General features: G+C 43.5%; 1 protein-coding gene and 1 long non-coding RNA gene across 4 annotated transcripts; one reads left to right on the top strand and one right to left on the bottom strand.

Annotated features, from left to right (window-relative positions):
* Window positions 1-46: 46 nt before the first annotated feature.
* Window positions 47-7,444, bottom strand: TARDBP (TAR DNA binding protein). 3 transcript variants are annotated; one of them, XR_012635025.1, is made up of 7 exons: window positions 7,163-7,444; window positions 6,483-6,735; window positions 5,561-5,724; window positions 4,634-4,774; window positions 3,779-3,949; window positions 2,809-3,396; window positions 47-2,316 (listed from the first exon to the last, which is right to left on the bottom strand). XR_012635025.1 is itself a non-coding variant. In XM_074924911.1 (6 exons), the coding sequence occupies exons 2-6, from the start codon at window positions 6,718-6,720 to the stop codon at window positions 2,866-2,868; spliced, it is 1,245 nt and encodes a 414-aa protein (XP_074781012.1). In that variant the 5' UTR covers window positions 6,721-6,735; window positions 7,163-7,444; the 3' UTR covers window positions 47-2,865. The 3 variants fall into 3 exon arrangements, 1 of the variants encoding a protein (XP_074781012.1); XR_012635024.1 differs by having other exon boundaries at window positions 48-341; window positions 1,197-3,396; XM_074924911.1 differs by having other exon boundaries at window positions 47-3,396.
* A 111-nt stretch (window positions 7,445-7,555) lies between these two features.
* LOC141969313 (uncharacterized) lies at window positions 7,556-15,590 on the top strand. The gene is made up of 4 exons (XR_012635031.1): window positions 7,556-7,770; window positions 12,516-12,608; window positions 13,077-13,174; window positions 15,057-15,590. It is a non-coding gene; the product is annotated as an uncharacterized LOC141969313 (long non-coding RNA).
* Window positions 15,591-21,535: the final 5,945 nt, after the last annotated feature.

Genomic DNA, 21,535 nt, shown 5'->3' with positions numbered 1-21,535 from the left:
CCAAACACTTAAATGTTTTCAATAGTAGTTTATTTACTCACTTATAAACACTAGAGTATGCAAAGCAGTTAGAAAATACTACTAAAACTTGAAAATTACTCTAAAATTTTCAGGGATTTTGTTTGAGGGTGAAGGAAGGCTAAAATTATCATCAAATACTCAATGCTGCCAACCAGCCTGTTAATACCTAAACCTGGACAATTTAAACAAAATGAAAGCCATGCTAATTACAAAAACTTACCATGCAGTTCCTTGCAGGGGGGTCACAGTTAGTCTTTGGAGGTCCAAGAATACCATTTTTAAGTGTTACTCAGCAGAAGTAGCTGGTAATAGTGCAAGTGCTAAAATGCAAAATTCACAGATGGTACAGAGTTTGCAGATTATTCTGATTTAGGTGCAGGAAAAAAAAAAATTCTAAGCAACTTTTTGCAGTGGGATATGAACAACAGAAGTGCGGGATTACTTCTCTGCCTGAGTGTTTAGAACCCCTCTTTAAGCCCTTTAAGATGTACACTGAGACCCAGCTGATTTTTTTAATACTGCCAGTGGCAAACTACCAGCAGTGCAGTTCTGCCCACTATTTAGATGCTCTTCCCATTCAAAAGCCTCAACAGAATACGCAGTCATGATGATACAAACTTGAAAAGGCAAACAGGTTAAAAGCTGTGTAAATATCTGTATTCAGAACGTTCAATAGCTACAGCACAGTAGTATGGTGTATAAAAAATATGGATCAAGCTTCAGCAGGTTTCAGGTGCAATTAGATTAAACAATTCCTCAAGCTCCTACCACCAGTGGAAATAATCTTCCACCAGTTTCTGTTAAGAAGCTGCCTCTTAACTGACACTTCTGCTCCTGTAATAAACTTAAATTTTTCAAATTAAGACTTCTGTCAAAGTCTATGTACATTTACTCATGTTTTAATCAGCTGGAAAATCTTTCTGTGACTAGTTTTAAACTTGAGTTTATAGCTTTATTCCAGGCTAAAAGTGTTGCAGAACCCTACCTCCCCTGAGTGGACTGGTCTGAAAGCAAGTTAAACACAGACATCCCAACAGAGATGCTGTGGACAGAAAAACATCTTGAGAGGAAGTGTTTGTCACCCCCAACCCACTTCTGATGAGGAACTCCACCTCCTAAAAGAAGAAGTAAGTAACGTTCCTTGGTACAGATGCAATTGGGAGGGAACTGCTTACCATTCTACGTGCGGGCACCCAAACGTGTGGGAACTGGATTTTAGGTATCTACGTATCACTGAACAGTGCAAAAATACAGTGGATTAAAGGTGGGTGTCAGGTATCGACACATGATGAGCGGTGGCTCCGTTTGACTTGTCAACTTTTAGAGCATGCTTATCTGCAACAAACCGAATTACTGCAAAAAAGCTTTACAGAAGTTCATCTCAAAAGGGTAAAATTAATTAACTGCTATGAATTCTTTGCATTCAGGGCTGCAAAACAAAGACACATATTACTTAAATCAGTTTTATTTAAGAATTTCCTACAGTGACAAATCTTATAAAAAGCATCCAAACACAAAACTGCAGCAAACAGCATTCTTATGGATATCTTACAGACAGTGGAACTTCCACCCTGAGGAGGCACACTGAGCTCGCTAGTGATCTCTGCTCCAAGAGCTACTGCAAAGCACACCACCAGCTCAATGTTCTCATCACAAACCCCATCATCTTCAATTCACATTACCACACTTACAGATCATTAACAGAAAAAAAAACCACACACCATACAGCATTCACAGCAGTTGACATAAGGGAAAAAAAATACAAATATTCATTTCACGTAACACATTCAACTAATCGATTAACTAGGTATAAAACCCACTTAAAGTCTTCCACGTATGGATGTCCTTTGAATGCAATAAACACTCGTACTGTATTTGCTATCATTGCTCTCCGCACACTCTCTCACCAAAGCCACAGGATTGAGAGACATCTCGCCAAGTAAAATAAAATCCCATAATGCACCACCAGGTCTCTGCATGCGCTCTCTCCTTTATCTCGCACATACCAGCCCTCTCATGCCTCGGCACCACCATCAATCCCACACAAGGTTTCAAAAGTTCAAACAGCCTTCTGGTTCCATCTCACAGCCTTGCGTTCATAGCGTTGATACGACTCCATGAAATAAAGAGTAGCGGATAAAAATGGAACACCCACCGTCTAAGACGCAGCATGTGCAGTGTGATGAAGTATTCTTGGATGAGAAAGCATGTAGACAGAAGTATTCCTAAGGCAGAATATTTACAGCACTGCTTTCAATGAAGTGCTTCTTCCATACACATTTGAAATGAGATGAACTGCGGAGATTAAATGAAGCCTTCATATCGTACTTTAGTATGGAGGGGAGACAGTGTTAAAAAGAAACACAAACAAAACAAAAACGACACTGTGTTCTCCAACTGGGGCACTTGGAGAGTCTTATGGTGGGATCAAATTAAAAACGAGAGGGAGAGAATGCTGTTTCTGACCAATGGTTTCCATTTTGAACATGCAAAGAATTCAGGTAGCCAGGGAACGAGGGATAAAGTATTACAGGAGAAACCTTTCCTGTTGGTTTTAGTGTTAGTTCACCTATCGGGCAAACAGCAGTCCACTTCCAAACATTCAGTATTCCAACAAGATATGTAACAAAACTTATAAAATTCCTTTTACCTTTCTTTTCTTTTTCTTTTCTTTTTTTTTTTTTTTTTTAAAAAAAGAAAAATGTCAAAAATACTGCTGAATATACTGCACACTGAACAAACTGATTTGGAAAATTTTAGTATATATGTAATTTACAGTATACTTACCAGGAGTTAGAAAAATTTGATTTCCCACCATAGAGTCAGTATCAGAGCCCACTGCGTCTACATTCCCCAGCCTGACGATTTGGAATCCATGCTTGAACCAAAGCCTCCGTTAAACCCACTGCTGGAGCCCGCGTTCGAGGCTGAACCCCAGCCTATGGCTGCCCCCGAGTTGGAGCCGCCGTAGGAGTTATTTCCTGAGCTAAAGCCCTGGTTCTGCTCCCGCTGCATGTTGCCTTGAGGCTGGTTGTTCCCTGATGGCCCCGACTGGTTCTGCTGACTAGCCAGCATGCCCATCATCCCCCAGCTGCTCTGCAGGGCTGCCTGCGCCGCCGCCATCATGGCAGGGTTGATGCTAAAGGCTCCAAAGTTCATCCCTCCCCCCATATTACTGCCCTGGTTGTTACCCAGACCCCCCCCGCCTCCTCTGCTGTTGCCAAAGCCCCCTTGATTCCCAAAGCCTCCTGGATTACCACCAAATCTTCCACCTCGCTCTAACTGTCTATTGCTATTGTGCTTAGGTTCAGCATTGGATATATGTACGCTGATTCCTTTAATGATCAAGTCCTCTCCACAAAGAGATTGGGCAACCTATAAGAAATAAGGGATGGATTAAATGTATGTCACACCTCTCTTTTTTTTTTTAAATGTTAGTAGTACAAGATAAAAAAATCCCACATGATTCTGAGCAGATATTTAACCTGCAAAGGAAGTATATGCATATACTTAATCCAATTTGAAGTGTTTTATCTTCGCATTCACTGCTACACTGACTGCAGTACAAAAACCAGTCTGTACAACAACATCTGAGAAGCATAACCTTAGACGGTTCAAAGAATCAAATCAAACTAATGCCACTGGAATTCTCAAGACAGTGGACAAGTGTTCCACATGCACTTCCTGAAATAATGCTTTATCAAGCTACTGAAATGCAGGCTGTCTAAATAGGAAGTTAAAATATTTTAAGACGTACCTGATCATCTGCAAATGTGACAAAAGCAAAAGCTCGGAAGGGTTTAGGAATGAAGACATCTACCACTTCTCCATACTGGGCAAAGAACTGCCGGAGCTCATCTGCCGTCATGTCCTCAGTGCAGCGCCCGACAAACACCTTTCTGCTACGCAAAGGTTCATCAGGACTTTGCTGCAGAGAATTGTGGAGAAAAAGAAAGCAAAAATTTTTTAAAATTACAACTACCCTTGAGAACTGAGTTACCTTATGATAAAAGACCCTTTTAATCTAGCCTGTTCTGAGGACTGAATATCAAAAAAGTCTGAGATTGTAAGTTAAAGACTTAAAGTTCTGTTCAGAGAACATGCCTGCACCTTGGTGCAGATGGAGAAGAGTCACAAGAAAACAAAGTTAGGGGCAATACACAGGAGCAATGACAAGGCCACTGCCAGGACACTTTTGGGGTAATAACTGCATATATACACATGAGAAATAAACAGAAGTTTTATGTTTAGTTTTGAATTCAAAGACTCATTTTCATCTTCCCTAGGTTAGTTATTCTGTCTGCTTTATTCTCCCATTTATTCATGCAGCAGACAGGTCAAGCAGGTAGTGCTGGACTTGAAAACACATTCTTTTCAGATTGCCATCCGTACTTAATTCCACCACCCTACCAGCTCTTTCCCCAACACTTCTTGTTCCCTTCCTGCTCACCCACCTCCTCCCCATTTTCTTTCCTTGCTCTCACTTCTCCATTCACAGACTGAAAAGCCACATCCAAGGGTGGATTTTTAATCTCTTCACCTAACGCGGTTGCTAAAGAGGCTCACTTCGAGGGTTTGGTAAAAATAAAACTACCAATAAATACAAAAGTACCTTAGAATTGGGAAGTTTACAGTCACACCATCTTCCATCTATCATGTGCCGCTGAGACATGACTTTCACCTGGGTTTCATAATCCGTAAACCGAACAAAACCAAACCCTTTTGAGTGGCCAGTTTTAATATCCTTCTTAACCTAAGACACACAAAAAAGCAGACTTGTAAAGTTTTTATTATCTCACTGTACATGCCTACCTTTTCTTACAAAAATTACTGTAGTATTATACAGTCAAAGCAGGGGCCTGTGACACCTACAAATTAAAGTTATTTGCTTGCCTTGGGCCCAAGCATAACCAAAAATGGGATTTTTTGTAATATTGTGATGGCAAAGCCAGCCCAGCTGTATAAGCAGTGTGACCACCCAAGGGGCAAACACGTAGCTGCACACAGGAGACAAGCAGGTGACAAAAGATAAAGAACAAGACAAGTTCAGGTGAGATCCCCCTTCTGGGAGGTAAAAACATCACGCGTGACAGCAGAAGAAAACGGAAGCAGGTTTGTCTGCTGACGCCCTCCCTCCTGGCCGCGGTGGCCCCGGGCATCCGGAGTAGCCACTAGCGTGAAGCATGCTGCTCGTGAATGAATTTAGTGAAGTTCTGCTTGAGAGCATATCAGTCTTGTAAACGCTCCCATCACAGCCATCTCCAGTTCCTTACACACATATTCAGCTATGCCAACTAATAACATTAATATCAATTAAAAAGCTCTTAAAAACACTGTACCCATTAAGCTGATTTGCATGAATTACCACTCCCAAATATCCCTGGCCACCTGCAGCTACAAAGCTCATGCAACAAAATGCAACCTAGGAAGAGACACACTCAAACTCGTCTCCAAGTTTGTACAGCTCTGTTTCTGCTGGCTTCCTCAGAAGATTGATTTCTACCTAATGTCCATCCCTTCAGCTGCAAAAGGATTTTACCTGCACCATCAGAACTTCTCCAAATGTACTGAAATATTCCTTTAAGTCTTGTTCAGTGGTTTTCCAGGGAAGACCTAAGACTATTAAATCCGAAGTCTTCTGTACTGCTCGTTTCACTTTTACAGCTGATGATGCATCTGTTTCATCCATTTTTCTCTTATTATCTGAATATAAAGAAGTACATTAGACATCATCAACTCTGGAAATCATTTCCACTGATTATAAACCACATGCTATAAAATCATAGACTATGATGAGAAAAGGTACAGACCACAAAAGACACATGCCAGCTGCTGGGAGCTTATTATTATAATACATATCCAACTGCCTATGAGTACAAGGAGCGAAGAAAGGTCTATGCTTAAGTACTCCTCCAAAATGCAATCTCAGTTAGTTCTCTGTTAGTTTACTAAAGTATTATCCAGTAACATTGACAATCCTATAAGAATGTGGAAAAGACAGGCATTTTAAACAATAATATTTCATTAGCAATTTACTTCCTTCCCTTCTTGTTTTGAGGGGCAGGGCGGTCAGGCTCCTTTTTTCCTGAGCATTTTTAAATGGCATCTGACCAAACCATGAGCTTGAGAAGCATCATCTCTGAGTAAACGTAGATCCCACCACATCACAGTCTTCAAAGGTCTATATAAGCTGTCAACCCTCCAAAGATAACACAAGACTTTGTCATTAAAGTGCTCGTATGGGCAGAGAGTTAAAAAACTTAATGCACATCTGAAAAACTCAGTGGGGTCAAATCTACTCTGCAGGACAGATACACGAATGAAATCCTGAACTTCTGTAAGGCAGAGGGTTCAACAGTGACACTGTTACACTGTTAAACTAGCAGTGACTCACACGGACCTCTTGACTGAAAAAGCAAGCTCGTACAAAAAAAAAAAAAACAACAGGAAGGAAGACAAACCTTTGGGATAATTAACAACATAGACCAGGTTTCCCCATCCGGCTTCTGGCGCGTGCAGGATGCCTTCCACCAGCCGCACGCCCCTCATGCACTGCGACACCGGGTTCCTGTAGCGCAGCCCGCAGGCCCCGGGGAACTGGGCGGTGACGGTGGAGAGCAGCACGGTGCCGTCGTCCTCCGAGGGGATCTCGATGGGCTCATCGTTCTCGTCCTCCGTCACCCGGATATACTCCGACATCTTTGCTGGAAGTTACTAAAGTACAGGAGAAGCGGGAGAACAGCCATAAGCAATCGCCCGGTTGCCCCTGATTTGGTTTTCATCTCTCCAGCCTCAAGGCGTACGCCCATCTGTACTGATTACGCAGCAGGGTGCCCCCAACGCGGGCTCTGCGGGAGAGCCTCGGGCCCTGCCGGACCGACAGACACTGGACCGACACCTCGGCCCGTCCCGGACCTGCGCAGGGGCGGGCAGCGACTGCTCCCCCAGGCACCGAGAAGCCTCACCGGGCCGCCGCAGCCCCCGTCAGCGGCGCCGGGTTGGAGGGAACGGGCCGCGGGGGCTGTTCCAGGGCCCGCCCAAACCTACGACCTCCGGGCGCGACGCGGCCGCCCGCACCCAGCACCGCCGGCGGCCCGGCCCGGCCGGGCCCCAAGAACGCGCCCTCCGCGAGCCCGCTCACCGGGCAGGGAAGGGAGCGGCGTCTCCGGGAGACCCTCACCGCCTCGCCCGCGCACCGGCCCGCTGCCCTCCGCTGGCGCCGCACAAAATGGCGGCCGCGGCCCCCCTCAGAGGCCGGGCCGGGCCGCGGGGCGAACCATTCCCGGCGGCGGGGAGGGGCTGCAGCGGAGCGCGTCCGGCCGCGGGCAGCGCGGTGGGCCCCGACCGCGCTCCGGAGACGCGTCGCCCGCACTGAGCGGAGCCGCAGGCTGCGATCCCGGGATGGCGGCGGCAGCCGGCGGAGGGAGCGCTCCCTGCCCCGCGGTGCCCCCCCGCCGCGGCGGCGCCGCTGGTGCGGCCCTGCCCGCGCCTGCGCGGAGCGCGCTGCGAGCGCGGGCGCTGCCGGGAAGGGGCGGCGGCGGGGTGGCCCCGGTGCTCCGGGCGGGACTCTCCCTCCTCACGCCTGCGGACAGGCGGTCCCGCCCGGCCGGGCCCCCCAGCCCGCGGTGCGGCTGTTCCCGGTAAAGGACGGCGATAACGGTAGAGCCCCAAGCCCGCACTGCGGCCCGGGCTGGCGCTGGGAACGGGCGGCGCGACGACCCGCCTTCCCGGTAGCGGCCGTCGCTCCAGGTAAACGCCGTAGTTTGTTAGGGACGGCACGGCCGTACCGGCGGCGCCCGCGGAGGCCGGGCAGGTCCCGCTCTCCCCGGCGAGGGGACGCGGAGCTTTGTGCGAAGAGCGGCCGCGCCTGCGGAGCCCAGCGCCCTCCGGGGCAGCGTCTGAGAGGGGATCTGGAGAGAAAAAGGAGCGTGCGGGAAACGGAGATTTCCCGGTGGGCAGAAACCGCCTTAGCAAAGGGCTGCGCTCCCTCTCATCTGCACTGCCAGACAGGAACGAGCGCTCTTAATTTGTAGCCAAAAAACCCACCAAAAGCCCCACACTCTTTCAAGCAGGTCCTGCCCAGGGAAGCAGTTTATTCAGGGAAGCGGAGCCGTCTCCCACGAGAGAAGTCTGCCGTGAATGATCTTGGGTGTACCGAGAGCTCTTTCAGTTGGGCAGGAGGAGACACCGTGAGCATTGTTAAGATCTTTTTTCACAGAACATGATGGTAACGTGAGAGATGCTGAGCAGCTGCAGTATCTGAGCATCAGCTGGGAAGTGCCCGGGTTTAAGGTTATCTGAAACGTTTGTGCAGGAGGCAAACCCTCTTGCCAAAACACATGAATGAGCGATACCAGCTGGGGCATGTTGCCTCTTGAATAGCGTCATTCTGCTTGGTAGGAAGGGCTGATCCGACATGCACGATCTCCTGCAGGCATTCCCTGAGGATCTGGGGAAGAACTAGATTAACCAGGCTGACTAATGCAGACGGTTTCATGGCAGCTCAGTTCTGTGTATCATATTTAGTGTCTTAGCCTGACACCCTCCCCCTCTGCCCCAACAACTGGTTCATCCCTCAGAACTGATGTCTTCATTAATTCTTGCAGATGTTTGGAGGGCTCTTTTGCTTCTCCCCCATTCAACTGCCTGGCTCTGACCATGTATGAAACAATTTTGTAGGACTGCTAAAAGTTACAAAAACACCCTAGTAGTTCTAGCCCTGTCCTTTAATACTTACTAAGAGTTTGCTATACTATGGTTTAATCCTCTCTAGACCCAATCTCCCTTTACTTAATGGAAAGACTTAATGGCTATATGTCATTATACAGTATTATAAACTATTCAATGCTAAAGCCACTATGGCTAAGGGACACTTATGTCCTTGCTGCCACTTTTCTGACTCTTTAAAAAAAAAAAAAAGTGCAGAAGAACCTGTCTACATATGTTTTCCTAACCTGCAGTCACAGAAAGGACTGCTAGCTAGGCGACTGTGCCAAGCCTTCTCTGCTTACGTAGCTTACACAAGCCTGCGTGCAAAAGAACGACACGGAGGAGAAAAACAACAGTGGCAAGAACATGGTATTTTCCACCTGGTCTGGTTCCTTTTATAAAGTTAATAATCTGCTTTCAGTAGCATAACCCTCTAGATAAACACTCCAGTTTTATTTTACTTTGTACTGATAATACTATAAACTATAAATTAGTAACCGTTCTACAGTTTCAATCAATCATTTGAATAATTGCCATTCCACATCTCCAAGTTATTTTATTCTGATACTTTAATAACAAGCTTATCTGGTCCATCAATCACAGTCACATTAGTTGCAAGTCACACCAGAGACATCTGTAACACAATCACTTTTCATTACAAGATATATATGAACAGGAAGCCACATAGGGTTGTCATTAGCAGAGCTGTAAAGTCCTGCCTGCCATCATCCCAGAGAAAAGAAGTGCACTGCAGAGCTTCCTCTAACCCGCTCAGCTCTGTGATTCAACCAATGGACTGCATCATGCTGTTATAAAGGAAAATAATTCTGCTACTTTCTTTCCCCTCCTTTCTCCTCATCTGTTCCTTTGTGGTACTCAGTCCACATGTGGGCCATGTTCTCATTGCCTGTCTACCTTGACCTTCCTTGCACCAGTCTCCTCAAAAGAAGTAAGTCTTATTAGAAAGGAAAGATGACCCTACTGCTAGGAAAGGCTAATCCAGTCCCATCTATTAATGCCTTCTACTGAGTATTTAAGACTCCCACTTAAGATTCCTTCAGTTGTAAAAACTGGCTCCCAGCACCACTGAAACCTAGCCCATCTATGCCCATGTAGCTTTAGACTCAGCCTTATCATTTAATTACCATTTTTCAACAGAGTTCTGAGAGGATCTGACTAGACACAGGGTAATGAGATAAGCTAATGCGCCATGTAGGCGTTCTCCTGAAATTCCTACATTTTCTAGTCATCCACAATAGACATCCCAAATCCAGTTCTAGTGTTGCCAAGTCAGCACTGAGGTAGTCAGTGTTGTTTGAACATGCTGGGAGGACTGAGCGGTAATTGCAGCATGTCAACATTACCTACTGCACCGTTTCAAGTCAAAGCTATAGTTTAGCAATCACGCTATTTGAAGAGGTTGTCATGGCATTCAGCCAGAGTGACCTCTATCTAACAAAGCATCTGGTGGTAATTTCACTAACGAGCAGAGTAAGCATCAACCCTGAATGAGATTTTGTGCAGGTAAAAGCTTGGAGAGAGCAATGAGCTGGATGCAGCTTGCTGGCTGTAAAACAGGGAAAGAAGGGCAATTATTCACAACAGAGACTTCTGCCCCAAGAGCTCATTCCTCTCAGTTTTGGCAACAAACAAAGAATTAAACAAATGTTACTATCCATTTTCTGTAAGAACTGGGATTCTTGCAGCACTTTCCTTCTGTTATTTTGCATTATGATTAGATTCAAGTTAAGCAATTAACAGTACTATTGCTCTTGAAGCAACTACACCAGTGAGCATACAGCCAGTTAATTCACCAGTTGCCTCACACTGGCAATTTGGAGTGCCCATGGGTGCAGACAAATGCAATACCACGTTACTAGCCATCATGTATATTGACTTAAGTGTGCCCACAGGCACAAAACAAAATGCAATACAATAACTATTTGCTGCTCTAGGTTAAGTGTGCTCATGGGTACAAGCAAACTCAGTGTAACAATCAGCTGTTCACCCTCCCAAAAGCACTTGGGATGAAAAACAGCATCAATGGGCATCTAAATATAACCTCATGGTAAAAAAAAAAACCACCACACAACTGTGGGTACTGAAAAACAGAGTGTTTGGGCCTATTTCTAATCATAGAGCATCACAGAGCAGTAAGAAGCAGGGGGATTTAATGAACGATGGCATATCAGTGTAGTCAGAATCTGGCATGATTTTTCCAATAGTTAATAAATCCTACCTCTCACCCTTACTCAGTTGAAGTCTTTTTTTGTCCTGCTTTATTCTGTGTGTAAGGGGAATGAACACAGTTTCCCTTCTCTGGGCATGAAACAAGTGTTTTCTGCAGAAAGTGTTATCACTGTGTCCTTGGGACTGTGCTCTTTAAGTAGTTTGCATCCTTTTGAACAGCCTTACCCTACTCTTTCATACCCAAGCACAATCTTTTCTGCCATGTGCATCAAATAAAGCCCACCTTGAATGCAGTTGCCTGAAGGAGCAGTTTATTTATTTCTCTTTGTAATTTAAAGCCATTTGAGCCCTTAATTAAACAGATGATATATCACAGAAAAGGACGTGCTGTTCCCTTGAAGAAACAAGATCAGTACTATTTTTTTTTTCCTAGCTACAATTGAAAATCCCTTCACACACAATAACAGTAGTGTTTTACAATACTTAATTTTTTCCCTTTTTCTTTGAAGGGGCTTTCACCACAACCACAGGGACATTGACAATAATTACTTCTTCCCCTTCACAGAAATACCTACTATAAATAGAGCTTTCCATACACAAGCAAGTTATTAACATTAAAATTTACTAATACCTAGTAGTCTAGAAACAGCTACTAGAGAAAGGCTTCCCTTAAACAAAATAAGCAGCTTCTACCCACATAAAATACCTGGACAGATCACTTAGTCCATGGTTCTCACAGTAACACTCCTCCCAATCCAATCCCCTTAGTTGAAACAGCATCTAAGACTTCATTATAGCGTCTGAAATATTTCATGCAATTTTCCCATGATCCTATAAAGCCATGATTTCAATTAACTCATTTTAATCCACCTGAGATGGTTTAGTCCTGTTTTCTTAAAGGGGCAGAGTTTCCGCATTCCTTTTGGTTCATGTCCTTATTTACTTAACTCTTCCAAAACTGATTAGAATGGGTGATGTGTTTTTTAATCTCTCAGCAAACACAGAGTCAGATTTTTTTAAATGCTTGGCTCTTGTAAAGACCTGGAAGGACTAAGTGCCCATTTTTGAAAAAAAATCTTTGGCCATATTTCCCTAACCAACACGCTACAAAGTTGCTGCTGCTACTTGTTTTACCACCAGACAGATGTTGAGTGTTAGTGGGACAAGAAACAATCAGAACGGGTAATTAACTTATCTGAGAGTGAGGCTGATTAGATAGCATGTCTTTGAAACAGCTGGGGTCAGCCATCCAGGTGTGTTGGCGTCCTGGCTGCTACTCAGCAAACCCAGCCCCATCATACAGAAGGATCGGCCTGGGTAGGAGATCTGTTAGGAACTAAAAATGTTATGGACTCATTGGGAACCCAACACTGGTGACAAAAGGCCCCTCTGAGCTCCATGGCTACTGCTGGCAGTTGGGTGCTGACTGCTACCTTTGTTTCTGAGCTGTGAACCAGGGTTCAAAGCACAACAAACAGCATGTAGGATCTGACATCTCTACCCTCTTGTGTGATTGGTACCTGTGGGAACTGTCAAATGTTTGCATCTTGTACACAGAGAATGCAAAATTAACGTAATTTTGTTTTGTTTGGCAGAGTCACATCAAACCATCTGCAAGTCACCTCCCTTGCCTTTCTGGACCATCCACAGCAGAGCCTGGGAAGAATTTCTGCCTGTGATTCTCAGAGGTATGGAGTCAGTTCCCAGAGCTGAGTTCCTGGTGAAGATGTGCCAGGCATCTTCCACAGGAGTTTGTTGCCTCTTACAGTGTACTGGAGCTAGGATTCAGAGACTTGTTTTTGCTAGATTGTGTAGTAACTTCCAGCATAGAAGAGCATGAACTTCTGTCAGCACAGATTATCATAAACCAAAGGACAAAATCCACAGACTGGGAACTGTGCTGGAGAGCTAGCTTCAAGTCTATGCAATCGCAGATGTTGGTGTGTGACAGATCCTGAATACTGCATACAAACATGAGTATTTACACTGGAGGTTGGAAATAGACTCCTTCAAAGACAAAGCCACGGGTGGCTTGAGTAAGATGTCACAACTATTCCTGTAAGACCTGGAATAGTGTGAAGGACAACTTTGGCAGGGTCTGTTCAAAAGCTGTTTTGTCTAATTTTCCTTCTTTGTTTTTTTTCTTTTCTTTCAAGGAGTGGGCAGACAGTCTGAGGTAGTTTTTTGCTGTTTTTGAATGATGCACACTGAAACAGGAGCTCAAAGTATAAGACAGAGACTGTTTTTAAAATGGGTAAGTTTTACTGCCTGGTGATATTTTTCTGAAGTACATTTACTGAAGATTTATGTAAAATCTATCTTTTGTCTACTTAAAATATGTCAAATGGATGTACAGGGCAAAATTTAATGCATATGGGTTTTCATTATTTTAAATAATTTGCAATATAAATGATTTACTGTGACATCAGACATTTGTTCTTTGGCTGTCCACCATAAATTGAGGCCCACCCAAATTTCCAGTCAGCTATACTTCTGCATTCCCTCCCCCAGTATCTATAATCTCAGTTCTGTGATTCTTCAAGTAAATGACTTTCAACAAGGAAAGGAAGAGAACACATAATTTGCCTTAATACAGGTAATTTTGAAAGAGGAGCAAGACCTTTACATGAGAAATAGTTGACAGCCGCGAAAAGGGGAGAACTAATGCTCGTAGAACAGAAAGTCATTCTTGATGAGAGTGGCGAGAGCTACTGATCAACCAGATGTGACCAAATGGACTTTTTGTGCAGTTGAAACTGCCAGAGGTGATAGACTTCTATCCTTCTCTTTCTGAATTTTTTCATGTCTTTTTAGTGTCCTTACATTATATTGCAATTAATCCAACTCTGGGCAGTTAATGTTGTAGGCAACCATTTGGAAAACTGAGCTATTGCGGTAAGCCAGGTTCCCCAAGGTTATTCTGAAAGTCTGTCGTGAAAAACTGGTGACACCTGACACCCAGAATTGTGCTTTCATGACAGACTTTCTCCTAACAGATATAAAAATCTTGAAACACTCAGACTTTTTGGAAGACCTTGGGGAAAACTGCATTCATTATCATGTTTGCTGATTGTCTTATGACAGTTAATGGGTTACAGACCTTTGACCCATCAATAGCCTATATTTGAAGCCTTCCCAGATCAGTAGTTACTGAAAATTGTTGCTACCCAATAGCTCTTCAATAGCCTACACCACAAGAATTAAACACCTGAACTCAGCCCAGTTTCTCATCCATGGATGTCATCTCAAAACCTACTAGTCAACAGACTCCACTGAGACTCCAATTTCTACTCATAAAATTGAAAGACAGGTAAGTCTGAACCAGACATTGTATTTTTGCAGACTTCCCCCACCTACACCACATATCTCAGTCTTGACACAACTGCCTTTCTGTTCTGTCAAAAGATTTCACTGTTTTCACAATTTCATGCATTATTGCTCATGCATGTAGTTTTAAGAACACATCTCAAAGTTGACCTGCCTTAAGATTTGTAACAATTCTGAGCACTATCATAAACTGCAGCAACATCCTAAGGGGAATCTTACTTCTGACATCCAGGCTATCTGTCCAATCCTATAGCTGTAAGTGTGTCTGACAACGCCCATTTATTTCTATTTGCCGTCTTTCCCACAGTGCTAGTCCTAAACCAAACAACAGCACTGCCAACAATCTTAACCCTGAAATCAGAGCAAGGTTAGATGATGTGGTGGGCCTGCGTGCACTCATCTTTGTTCCAGCTTCCAGTGGCTCTAACACGATGAGATCCTGTTGAGAAAATCTCAGTATAGTTCTGATTTATGTGCAAAAGTGCAGAGGAGAGCAGAAGCTTTTAGTATTCTTGGGAAGTAGTTAGGAATTAAGGCCAAAGAAAGGACAGTCATGTCAATTACACCCTAAAAAAAGAAAACTTAAGTGAAAGTCCTGGCTCCTGAATGGTTTCTGGGCTGGCAGATGTTCACAGTTCTCTTGGCAGATACTGTAGAAAGTTAATGGGCCCATTTAGATCCCTTACACAGTGGCATCGGTTTTAAAATTTTGAAGGAGACCTGGTGGGGCTGTGATATTTCAGCGTTTTTCCTGAAATGAAATAGGGAATGCATTTAATATTTTAAGATCTCTGATGATCTCTTCTCAGGAATCTCCTCTGCACCCAGAACTTCACTCCAGACCTGGCTGAGGGAAGAAAATCTCCTGCGAAGTGCAAGGCTGACACCTGGAGGGGACTGCTGAGATGCAGCTAGGGCAGGGATTCTGAAACGCAGCTTGGGTTAGGAAAGCTCAGAGGGGGTGGCAAGATCCCAGATTCTGGAACTGCTCTTTTCTAGTGAAGTGGTGCTTCAGGTATTCTTCTCTATCCCCTTTTCCAACAATAAAGCAAAATCCAGATTTCTATTTCAGATGTTCCATGTCTAATTTTAGGAGTGGAGAAGAACATAGATGCAAACTCTGTGTCATCTAGTTATTTACTTCTTCAGTGTTCAGGAATATTTGGATCAAAACTTGCCTTGCTCAATAAGCTGCTACAAATTTACTACAAGGTTATTTTTTTCAGTTGGTTAGTCTAATATATTTGAATTGCTGGATATCAGACTTCCTGCTGCTTTACCATTTGTGTAACTCTGTGCTGTGAGTTTCTGGAGTACAGACTTGCAGGGTAATTCTTACTGTCAAAGCTGCAGCTGGAAGATTTGGCATTAGGTAGAGCTTGTTCTTTTCATGTCTGGCTCTGCCAGCACCCACGGTGAGGCTTTTCTTGATGCTGATCCTAATCAAGGAATGCAAGGCAGCTTCTGGGACAAAGTCTTCATGCTTCTGGAAGTTTGCTTTCCAGCCTGGCAATCACCCATTCATAGCACTTACTCAAACCTTTTCAGTAATCTCTCTTCTCTGCCAGGAATTGTTTCAGTATTTGTGAGTGCTGGTTTTGCTTGATCTAATTTTAGCATATGTTAATAACTGAGTTACTTGCTGTGGGAGCATTACCATACACTCAGTATCTCACGAACCCAAAGATTACATGTCCATTCCATCTCCTTAATTCTCTTTGTCATTGCCAGTGTGGTTCCAATCATCATGACCTTTCTTTAGCAGTGACTAGCTGTTTATGGAAAAAAAAACGAAAACAAAACAACAAAAAACCCAACAACCAGCAGTTATTTTCAGAGCTCTTACAAGCAATTCTATTAATCCACCTGCAGTACACCTCCCTGAGTCTCCATATGTCTTCAGTGGTGTACCTCAGTACTGACTGACTGCATGTCTTTCCCTTCTAGCCTTCAGACTCCTGAAATATCACCCATATTCAGTCCATCCTGATGAACATACTAAATTACTCCATACATTCCCCACCCAGACTAGCTTAATGGGTGAGCCATGAATATACTTGCTCCAGCCTGGGGAGTAGAGGAGAGGTACGTTGCCAACTGTAGTAGCAACACAAGACGTTTGGTGTGCTGGAGGTGCTTCTTTTTAGCCCAGAGCCCTGGGAAGTCTAATGCCATCTCTGTGGCTGCTGTTTCTTCAGCGCTTCTCATTAACTGTGGCATGACTCTGAAGAGGCATTAACATCTTTACCCCTCCTCCACCCCAAGAATATTGCTGACGCTGGATTGTCAGTTATGCTGAATTATACTGGATCACTTGTGGTTATTCAGTGATGTAGACAAATACCAATTCAAGATCAAGGGTGAACCCTGGCCACTAAACTTGTTTCACTTGTGACTCATTCCAGACTTAAAACCTGGCTCTTGCTGACATTTTATTAACCCAATTTGTCATCCTCCTAACCCCCATTATCCAACCCAGGCAGATTATTTACTTTGAAAAGATGTGTAGATAGCTTCCATGCGAATCATAAGTAGATCCAGGTGCCATAGCTAGATTCCAGAGGGAGCTATAGCCATGAGAGATACACGTGCTGGTAAAATAACTTCTATTCTAAATGCTTCGAAACATTTTCCCTGTTTAGACATTGTCTGGACTCTCATTCCTGCAAAGCAGCCTGGCACCAATATGGTAAAGTGCCCAACTACATACCTTCAGGCCTGGTTGTGGTCCCAAAGATATCAGCAAAGATAAATTCAATCATATACTTAAAAGTTAAGCTCATGCTAAAATATAGTCTTGCTTTGGAGTCAGAATCAGTGACTATCCCCTACTAAGCAACTCCCTTTGAATCTTTGCGTTTATCCCAAAATAAAGCATTCAGGTCAAGAATTAGCTTGCTGCCTTCCAGAGAATTCATCATTTCCAGTTTGCAAGCTTGAGGAGAGAAATCCAGGAAGCATCAATAAATCCACTTTGGCAGCAGAGTAAAGAGCTGCAAAAGGAGTAACCTGTCAGGGTAATGTGACTTAATTTCTCAGAGAAAGATCCTTTTTATAAATGAAATTAAAATGCCAGCAAAGTCAAATAGCAGGAAATGTCACCCTTGATTTTCTCACAGTAGGACAAAAAATAAATCAAAAGAAGGCAAGGTAAATGATATGGTTTTACATTTAGCAAGGGAAGTAATAACATAAACTGAAAATAACAACATACACTGAGAATCTATGCACAGCAGCCTGAGTATGACAAAGGTATGTGTTCCCACGTAAACATTCATTTAATCTGCATGTTTTTACTTGGACAAAACGAAGGCTGTGTGCCACGGAGTTTAAAGATTTGGTGAGATTCACACATTGGACATGAGGGGGCAGTCTTACCTACAGTTTATTGATGGCAAAACTCTGCTGTGTAATACCGAGGCAGGGTCCTTACAGGCAGTTTGGTTTGGTCTCCCAAGTTGCAATGTCAAGATCTGGAGCTTTGCCCCTTTCTAAACAAGGGACCCACCCAGGCTTTTCAGATTTCCTTAGTCAAAGGGTGAGCACTGTCCCTTTAAATAAGCACAGAGATCTCAGTCCAAATGGGGAATGAAGCCCAGGCTACCAACAGTTATGAAACCTCCCTTTCAGAGCTTGCAGGCTTAGGGGCCGCTGCTACACTCTGAGGTTAATAATCAGTTTTAATATTCACTTAGGGGGCTGTAAAAAAAGAATGAAAATTTCCTAATTTGAAAATGGACTTGATTGGCAGCTTTATTATCTCTGTAAGGTGCGTGGCATTCCACACAATCAAGTCGTTTTTTTAAATAATCTCACTGCTTAAGTCGTACACGCTGCTAATTGCATTTTAATAAGTCTCTTTAAAATCTTTCCATATTTTTTAATATCCTAATATTAGATAAGTGATTGCTGGGGACACTGGAGGGCACTGAAGTTTATAGAAAGAGGAACACCATAATGAAGCTTTATTGGGATGGCATCACCAAACAATTGCTGTGATAGCAACACTCCCAAGCTTGGAAAAGTGCCAGACATTCCCCCCCTGGAACTGACTCAGACACTAGCCTCTCTGGCTCAGGACTGACGCAGAAAATGGATGCTTTCTGGCTCATAAAATGGCCTCTTTCCGGCTTGGAAATGACTGAGGAACTGTCCACTTTTGATTTGGAAAGGCCTTGGGAACTGGTCTTTCTCCATTGAACAATGACTTCAAAATGCACTTTTTCTTTTCTTGATTCTGGCTTGAAACTATAAAAGAGTTTGGGTTTTTGTTGTGGTTTTTTGGGTTTTTTTTTAATTTGGCCAGGACTAGACAGATATTTTTTTACCAGCTCTATACAATAGCAGAGGTTGTGAAAGTCTTTAATGGGAATTAGAAAAATCAGTCACAAGTAGAATAGATGAACTTTCCAAACCTAGTTAAGACAAGAGAGTATTTAGAAAAAAATGTACTATGGTGTAGTACATTTGGGTGTCTATATCTCACACAGGGGACATGGAGCATCATGCAAGTATATCAATAGCAATCCAGATTTAGTAACTCTAAAAAAAGAAACAAACAAAACCCATCAAAAACCCACCAAAACCCTCAAACAACAGTGGGACTGAACTGAAAAACTCCAGATTCAATCACCGCAAACTGCAGAGAAATTAAAACTCAGATTCGAGCTGGATCTATGTGCATCCACAGGGTCAGCTATTGCAGCAGTTACAAGCCAGTGGTGCAAGAAGGTGCCCCACAACATTTCATGTGCAGAATCCAACATTTTCTGTTGGAAGTCTGCCTTTAGATTCAGTGCTGCACTCCCTATATATTTCAGTTGTATTTCTCCAAATTATGACTGTTGGCCAACTGTCACTTTCAACGTAATTTAACAGCATCATCCTTGGGGAAGGAATATAATCCCAAATTAGCATGTAACTGGCTTCTAGGGAACCTGACTAGGATAAAGGGACTTGGTTTTTGCCAAAACAGAATGGCAATGCCAGATTTTACATTATATTGCATTTTGTCCTCTGCAATATGTGTATTGGGACCTGAGATCAGAAAGTTATTTTGAGAACAATAGTGACTTTAATGTATTGCCTGCTCTTATATGTTTTTTTCCCTAAGTGTCATCTTCTGAAATCATACTATAATAAATTACAATGTCAGCTTTGGTTTAAAAAAAAAAAATAAAATCAAGCTTCTACCAGTTCACTATTAGTAAAGAAAACTAGAAGAAATGTTATATCTTCTTAAAGATTCAAAACCTAAGAAACAAAGAATCCACAACTGATTTTTTTTTTTCCCTTTCAAGTCTCATAATATTTAAGTAAAGTTGGTTTTTGGAACCCAATTATGAGTTTTAATACTTGAGATAGGCAATACTGATACAAACATCTTGCATTAGTTTGTTTGAAAGTGAGCCATTTTCTGACTAACTGAAGATCTGTTTATCTATCCATGTGTCTCTTCTGTACATCATCAGAGAATCCTTGGACTTGGTCCATTGTATCTTTAGGTCTGATCTTATTCCCACTGAAATCCAAAGGAGTTCTGCCACTGATTCCCACTGAAAAATGGATCAAGCCCAACTTTGCCATATCGTATGAATAATTTGCCTATTAATACTAAATTTCTTATTACTAGTTGTGTATCTTTCTGGTTTTAAGGTCTATGAGATGACACTATAAAGAAGCCAATGTCTCTGACATTAGCCATGAGATAGAAAAGAGTTGTCAGTTTACAAAATTTCCTGTCTTCCTCTCTTCTCCTTTTTTTTTTTTTTTTTTTCTTTCTGAAAATATGAGCAGAAGGTCTTGTTTCGCACTGACAGGCTGGGAGGCACATGTTCAGCGAACTTCTGCACAGGAAGTAAATGTCCAGGTCATATTTATCCCTTTTCATGTGGTTCTTTTAATCCCCCAGATTGGGTTTCAGAAGAGTTTTACAGTTTCAGTTTTACAAAGCAAACCTTCCTTTAATGTTGGCATTTTAAAGAAAAAGCTTCAGTCAAAACATGTGTGTTTTACATCAGCCAGATGTGACGTTTGGGGGAGCAGGCCACAATGTGGCAGCCAGCTCTGCTGTAAGAGCTGACTGGGCTGGTGTTGGACATCGAATGGGAGCTACTGGTCCCAAGCTGGGGATCAGCCTCCTGGTTCTCTTACCCAGTGCAAAAATTTATAAAATTAATAGTAATTAAAAAAAAAATAATTCCCTGAGCTAATTAAAGATCAGTGCATGGCCAGCATTGCTATGACTTGCATCCCAATAGCCCACATGGCCACATTAGAGAGCACAGCCCTGCTGCTGTGCACGGACCTGCACACCCAAAAAGATGTTCTTGCCTAAAAATAGTTAAGTTAAGGTGAAGTAAGAGGTGTTAAAGGCAGCAGTGGCACACCATGTCCATCTAGCCCTGCACCAGCAGTCAGTGGCTACTCCAAAAAGAAAATCTGTCTCTGCATAACTGCCATTAAACATCATTGTCCCTGTAACCTGCTGTTTCCAGAACCTTGTTTTTGTATTTTAACTGAAAAATAAACAATAAAACACATTTAGAAATCTGTTATCTTTCTCCAGGGTTTACCAGACAGTCATGCCAGGTGGGGCAGGTCCTGTTTCCAGTTGTCCTCTCTAAATTGGGGCCAGCTGTGACAGGGTGGGGGCTTTTCTTCTACCTTCAAAAGCCTTTCCTGGCAGTGTTGCCTCAGTCTGACTGGAGTTTACCACAGAGAGATGGATTTCAGCAGCTAGTGTTGTGTCTGTGCTAGCTCAGGGCCTGTGTCTGTGTGAGGCTGAGGTGTCTGTGCAGGGGGCCTCTGGGCAGCCACCATTTCCTTCCATTTTTGCCAGTCCAGCAGGCAGCTGCCAGTGCCACAGCACAAGCAAGTGTTGGTCACCTGCTATGGGAGTCTTGTCTCATTATCCACACGCAGTAGCACCTGACCTTGTCATCTACGTGGTGCCATGCTGGTGCCTCAATAAATCCGGAATGGGGCACCGACTCCCCCCGGTGGCCATTTTGTGACTGTCAGAGCCCTCTGAGGGGCTCCTCGAGGATTGTTGCTGCTCTGGGCTGGGGCTGTTACAGAAGAGCTGAGGCAGAACTGAGAAATCCTAGGCCTGAAAATTCATCTTATCCGTGTGTGTGGCCTCCAGGTCCTTCAGACAACGGGTGTCTTGCCCTGCCCTGTGCTGCTTCCTCACAGGTCTCTTCTCTGCCTTTCCTTGGACGGGAGGCCCTGAGGAAGTACCTGCTGGAGAAAAGCCTGTGGAAAGCTCAGCACAGTGTCACATTGG

This window comes from Athene noctua, chromosome 22 (genome assembly GCF_965140245.1).
Source record: "Athene noctua chromosome 22, bAthNoc1.hap1.1, whole genome shotgun sequence".
Classification (NCBI taxonomy): domain Eukaryota; kingdom Metazoa; phylum Chordata; class Aves; order Strigiformes; family Strigidae; genus Athene; species Athene noctua.
This window is presented reverse-complemented; position numbering and strand designations above follow the sequence as displayed.

Excerpts from the sequence above, each read along its gene's own strand:
- TARDBP (XM_074924911.1), bottom strand. The coding sequence starts at position 6,720 with ATGTCGGAGTATATCCGGGTGACGGAGGACGAGAACGATGAGCCCATC. Across the intron at positions 3,950-4,633 it reads GTAAACTTCCCAATTCTAAG|CAAAGTCCTGATGAACCTTT; the intron begins GTACTTTTGTAT and ends AATTCTCTGCAG. Across the intron at positions 3,397-3,778 it reads TCACATTTGCAGATGATCAG|GTTGCCCAATCTCTTTGTGG; the intron begins GTACGTCTTAAA and ends TATTTCTTATAG.